Consider the following 5,824-nt stretch of genomic DNA (forward strand, 5'->3'; position numbering starts at 1 on the left):
TTGCCCTCCTATGCTAGGAGAGCTGTGGAGGACGCGGGGCTGGAGGTTTTTGTACAGAAATCCGCCCGAATCTCCAGCAAGGGAAAGTTTCTCGGGAGTTTTCCATGCCGCCTAGTTGCGCTTGGGAGAGCCATCGGCTTTTTCCGGTCGCACCAGCGAGCTCAGCTCCGTCCTGTCCCTGCGCCTTAGCAGAGTGGGGAGTAATCCTGGGATCCAGGATCGCAACAGCCGCACAGGGCACTGGGGCAGGGAGGGAGGTGGAGCAGGTCACTGCTCTGTGCTCTGCCATCCCCGGTGCCCCAAAGCTCGCGGGGCAGCCTGCCGAGCCCCAGGCCTGCCAGCTCGGAGCACAGCTCATCCAGATGGGAAACTGGTGCTTCACCCCACTGGCATGTCCCGGGACAAATGCCGTGCCTCTTAGCTCGTGGGTTGCTTGTAGCCTGCCAGGAAACCAACCAGCTGACAGTCCTTGGGCTGAAGGTTCATGGTTATGGGTGACATCCACCCATTTTCACCTTGAGAGTCATGGAAGGAGGAGCCTCCGTGGATCACTGCTCCTGTGTTTCTGCTTGTCAGGTTTATGGGTGCTTAGTTGGAATCGCCAAGGCCAAGAGAGGATGGTGACTGTGAGAGAGGAAGGACTTGGTCAGCCACGGGAACAGCAGGGAGCTACAGCTCTGTGTGACCGAAGGAGAAAGTGAAACGAAACCGTGCAGAAGCCAGAACTCCAGGAGAGAGAAAAAATGGAAGAGAATCCAGGTGTGGATCTGTCTGAAGGTAAGTGAATCTTACTCTGTCTACTAGGGAATACCTTCACAAGAAGTTTTCAACAGCGACATGGGGAATAAACCAATAAAAGAATCCCGTCTTTTTCAGGCAAAGAAAAGCAAGTTGCTATGTCTTTTTAAGGGTGAAAGATGAACAATGTCTTCCAGGCAAAGAAAAGCAAGTTGCTGTGTCTTTTTAAGGGTGAAAGATGAACAAGTTACTTTCAGTTTTCGATTCCCAGCTGCAACAGGTTTAGACTCAGTGTCCAGGATGGCAGCACAAGGAATGGTGGAGCTCCAAACTGGGAGAGCTTTCTTGCCTGCATCTCAGTGCTTCCCATCTACAATAATAAGCCAGTTTTTCACCACCTATGGTTGGGAAACTTCTGGAAGAGGCAGGGATGCTTAAATAATAAGCCAGTTTTTCACCACCTATGGTTGGGAAACTTCTGGAAGAGGCAGGGCAAGGAGTAGTTTGTGCTTGGCTTGAAAAACAGGCTATCTCCAAGTTCCTCATATTTCATTTTCTACCATGTACTTACATTCTCCAGGAGCCTTGTTATGACGAGTACCTGTGAGTATGTCAGTGATACCGTGATGCCATCACCAGCTCAGCTCTGTCCTAGGTAGTCAGAAGTGTTCCTGCAACAATCAGCAACAATGTAAAAAACATGTTCTGACAGGATAAGTGCAGCTTTTTCTCCATTTTCAAATTAGTACGGAGTTCCTTGCCATTTTTACCAGTCTTTATTCTAATTTTAGCACAATAATTTCTGTCATTTTTGTGCTTAATCATTCATAAGAAATTTTTTCACAAATAGCACCTGAAATTTGAGCTGCGCTTTGATTTTTTAAGATTCAGAAGATGTCACAAACACTTGTGTTCAGCCTTGGATTTTTTCGCACTTTGATTTTTTAAGATTCAGAACATGTCACGAACACTTGTGTTCAGCCTTGGATTTTTTCTATTGAATTACATTCCAGTGTTTGCTTTTAATTATACATTGCCATTTCTTTTTGGGAGAGCAGCTCCAAACAGAGGCAGAGACAGAGCACAAGCAGAATTATCATTTACATTCAGATACCTGAAGTGCCTTGGCATAACTGTACTCAACAACAGCCTTAGAAATGCTTCAAACCACTTCTACCTGTGAAAACCCACTGTCTGTGGAAGAGGTGGTAACATACCCTACCACTAAAGAAAGGAATTGCCTGCTCATAGGACATAGGCTGGGGTGAGTTAACTTTAACCCAGCAGCCTGTACAGTGCTGGGGTTGAGATATGTGGTTTCACAGAACACAGTGTAGATAACACAGCAGTGTTTTGACTGTTGCAGAACAGTGCTGGCACAGCATCAAGGCACTCTCTTTCCCCCTCTTCTGCTGCCAAGCAAACAAGCTGGGGTGGGCAGAAGACTGGGCAGGGACCCAAGGTGGGCAAAGGATTATTGCATACAGTATAACATCATGTTCAGCAACAAAACCTGGGGTGCAGGAAGAAAGAGAGGGGTGGCTCCCAAGGTGGCCATTGCTCAGAGATTGTCCTGGCATCCATGCACTTGTAGGAGGTGGCAAGCAGTTGCCTTTGCATCAATCCTGATTCCTTCCCTTCACTCATTCAGCTGTCTGGATCTCAACTCATGAGTTTTTTCACTTCTGGTCACCCTATTCTCTCCCCCATCTCACTGAGGGTAGATGTTTCTGTAGTGGAAGAACTGGGAGTTTTAAGGATGGTGGTAAAGCACTGGGCATTCTTGACTCCTGTGTGGCTTACTGGGCTTGTGAACTCTGATTCCAACAGCTGTGCCAGCCCAAGGACAGGTGAAGAACACAACAAAGCATCCTGTGCACCAAGAGCCCACCCAGGAGACACCTGAGCACCAAGAACCCACCCAGGAGACACTTCAGCACCAAGTGGCAAGCAGGTGTCCTGAGACCTCCTGCAAACCAGGGGAGGACTCTCTGGTGTGTAAATCAACAGCTGATGGAAGAGAGACAACACTGTTGGGTTTAGCTGAGCCCACAGTAGAGGAAGAGGCTCCCCAGAAAACTGAAACACTGCTGGAAGAATCTGGGAAAGCAAGAGATGGTATCTCAGAAAGATCCCAGGAAAAAAAGCAGGTGGATGAAGGTAAGTCTCTCCCCACCCCTGTGTACAGCATTTCCAAAATGCTGATAACCTGGGCCTTTGCTTAGAGGAGGCAGAGGAAGAGAAAGAGTGGTTGGTTCTTGGGCTGGAAGAAACTAAACACAGGTCTGCACATTTTATTCCCCACAGCTGGGTTGGCCCATGCTGAAATGGACAGCAAAGGAGACAGCCCTGTCCTCCAGGAAACAAGGGAGGACCAGAAGACAGCCAAGCAGTGTGAAAGCTCCTGCAAAGCAGAGGAAGATGCTTCATCAACAAGCAGGTCAGAGAGGTCTGACAGCAAAATGACACGTTCAGATGTGACTGCCACAGAAGATGTCACCAAGGACCTCTTGGCAGAGAGCAGCACCAGTGCCACTCTCCCAGATCAGGTGCCAAAGGAGCCCGTAGAGCCAGAAACACTGGAGAGTGGATCCCAAAGCACGTTAAGGAGCAGACATGGGACGAAAGGTGAGCTGGTGGCTGCACCCTGCTGCTCTTCCAGTGTCCACATGCCTACACTTTCTATAGGCATTAAAACGTGGTGTGGTAAGATCTCTACTGACCACTGTCAGTTTTCCAGAGTCAAACAGGAAAGAAGGTGTTAGAAATGAACTGGCTTCTCTTTCTCTCTCCTTTGGCTCTTGTCATGCTTGGAAAGGCATGAAACCACACTGCACTCTGCACTGTCTTTCTCCTTGCCCAGCCCAAAAAGCATAGAGCCAAGACTCAGAACAGTACTAACCCAAAGCAATAATAATTTCTAACTCTTCCCTCAGCTGGGAGCTCCTGGCAGCTCTTGCTTTTCTCACTCCAGCTCCATTTACCTGTTCCTTCAACAGTCAGTGGCATGTTTCTTTCTCTTACTGCAGGGCACACAGCCCCAAAGCCAGAGGCTCAGCCCTGCCTGCAGAGCATCACCACCCAGAACACAGACCAGGAGAAGACCAAACAGTTCCTCATGTGGACAGGTGAGGAAAAGAAGCTTCCCTTGCATGTTACTCATCGACCAGAAGGCATTAATCCTCCAGGAACAAGTAATGAAGCACATTTAATTCTTCTTTTCCTCTCTTGGGACCTTTCACAGCCTTTTCTGAGGGTTTGAGGGAAGAACAATCCCCCTTAAAAATAGGCTCATTTTGAGCTTAGAGCAGCAGCTTTCCCTCCAGCCTCAAAAACAGGCACATCATGTTCAGCATGTTGGGAGTACCGTGGGATGGTCTGGGGCTCCTATGCTCAGGGTCCCCCTCCCCAGCTCTGCTCTGTGTTGTGGGGCTCAAAGCAGGAGCAGTGATCCTGATCTGCACCACACATTTCTCCTGCTGGAAAGAGATCCTGATTTGCCATGCAGAGGGACACAAGCTGTTGTGTCTGAACCTTGCTGTCTTCTGTTTACGGGGTAGAAGATAGTGGCCTTCCTTCACCCCACGTAGCTAGGAGGAGGGCAATGAACACAAACACTTTAGCTGGCCCAGACTCCTCCATGGGTGGTGCTCTGAACAGCCACAAACCTGAAGGAAAACAGAGGAGGGGGAAGAGAAGAAAGCTTGTGGCCAGCTGCAATTTCCTCAGGAAATTTTGCACAAAGCTGTAGCCTTGCCTCCATCCTTGGAGCTGCAGCCCCCTCACCCAGTGTGTAGGAGTGTGGGTCTCACAACATGGAGCCAGCAGCCCCTTCACCATTCCTGGCCAACCTGATTCACTTCCCTAGTGCAAGGGGGAAGGTCTGAGAGGGGGGGAAAAAGAGCCATCGTAGCTGCTTTCCAGCATGTCACCCCATGGGACTGACTTCTCTGTCTCACGTCTTTCCCCTGTTGAACAGGGTTTGTCGTCGTGGGCATCGTATTGCTCTTCCTCTGCATATTCTGCTTCTGCAGCCCGACCTCCAGTTCCCAGCAACCCCTCAGGAACCCCATGGTGGAGGAGTTCCTGTCCCAGTTCAGGCAGCTGGAGGGCAAGTTTCCAGGACAGAGTTCCGAACTGTGGCGCCGTGGGCGTAGGATGCTGCAGAAGCACCTCAACGCGTCCCACCACACGCAGCCCGTCATCATCATCTTCGCGGCCGCTCGCGAGGCTGAGCAGACCTTGCGATGCCTTAGTGCCCACGTGGCTAACTCCTACTCGGCTGCCCTGCATGCCAGCACAGTTCAGATTGATGGCAGGGATAAATCCAAGCTCCAGAGTGACCAGGCCAAGCTGGAGCTGGACCGGGAGCTGAGCTTAGCATTCAAGGCTGGGGACCGTGCTGCGGTGATTCATCGCTTCGAGCTGCTGCCAGCTGGAGCCACCCTCATCTTCTACAAGTATTGTGACCATCAAACTGCTGCCTTCAAGGATGTGGCCCTGCTGCTGACGGTGCTGCTGGAAGAGGAGATGCTGGACACCCACATTGGCCTCAAGCAGGTGGAAGAGAGGGTCCGTGACTTCCTCTTGGCCAAGTTCACCACCAGCAGGACCCCAAGCTCCTACGACGACATGGACCCTGACAAGCTGAGTGGGCTGTGGAGTCGCATCTCCCACCTCGTCCTACCCATCCACCCAGTGCAGACCTTCGAGCAGCAGGGCTGCCCTGCCCACACCAAACCCTAGGGGCAAAGGCAGCCAGAGCCCCAGGGAGGGCTGGAAAGACAGTCCTGGGTGACTCTGGTGCAGGCAGAGGCACAGCTAGTGTTATTTTTCTTCAGTTTGTTTCCTGTATCATCCTGGAAAGAGTTTGACAGTTACAAGTTGATTCAGGCCATTTAGCCAGCTGAGTTCTGGATCGTATCATCCTGGAAAGAGCTTGACAGTTACAAGTTGATCCAGGCCATTTAGCCAGCTGAGTTCTGGAGGTGATAGATCATGTTTCCTTCTGGCAAATGGGTATTTTAGTGGTGGTATTTTAGGAATGAAACAGGTATTGAGTGGGTACTTTTGACTGCTTGTTGCA

General features: G+C 50.4%; 1 protein-coding gene across 1 annotated transcript; it reads left to right on the top strand.

Moving 5' to 3' along the window:
• The first annotated feature begins 743 nt into the window (after nt 1-743).
• LOC103807344 (torsin-1A-interacting protein 2-like) lies at nt 744-5,484 on the top strand. Its single transcript, XM_009080071.1, has 5 exons — nt 744-777; nt 2,569-2,898; nt 3,046-3,366; nt 3,768-3,866; nt 4,718-5,484. Exons 1-5 carry the CDS (start codon nt 744-746, stop codon nt 5,482-5,484), a joined length of 1,551 nt encoding a protein of 516 aa, XP_009078319.1.
• The last annotated feature ends 340 nt before the right edge of the window (nt 5,485-5,824 follow it).

Source organism: Acanthisitta chloris, unplaced genomic scaffold (assembly GCF_000695815.1).
Source record: "Acanthisitta chloris isolate BGI_N310 unplaced genomic scaffold, ASM69581v1 scaffold5228, whole genome shotgun sequence".
NCBI lineage: Eukaryota > Metazoa > Chordata > Aves > Passeriformes > Acanthisittidae > Acanthisitta > Acanthisitta chloris.

What these genes read in the sequence shown, in the direction of transcription:
- LOC103807344 (XM_009080071.1), top strand. Translation starts at nt 744, where the DNA reads ATGGAAGAGAATCCAGGTGTGGATCTGTCTGAAG. An exon ending in GAGCAGACATGGGACGAAAG is followed by an intron (nt 3,367 to 3,767) that starts GTGAGCTGGTGG and finishes CTCTTACTGCAG; the next exon opens with GGCACACAGCCCCAAAGCCA. An exon ending in ACAGTTCCTCATGTGGACAG is followed by an intron (nt 3,867 to 4,717) that starts GTGAGGAAAAGA and finishes CCTGTTGAACAG; the next exon opens with GGTTTGTCGTCGTGGGCATC.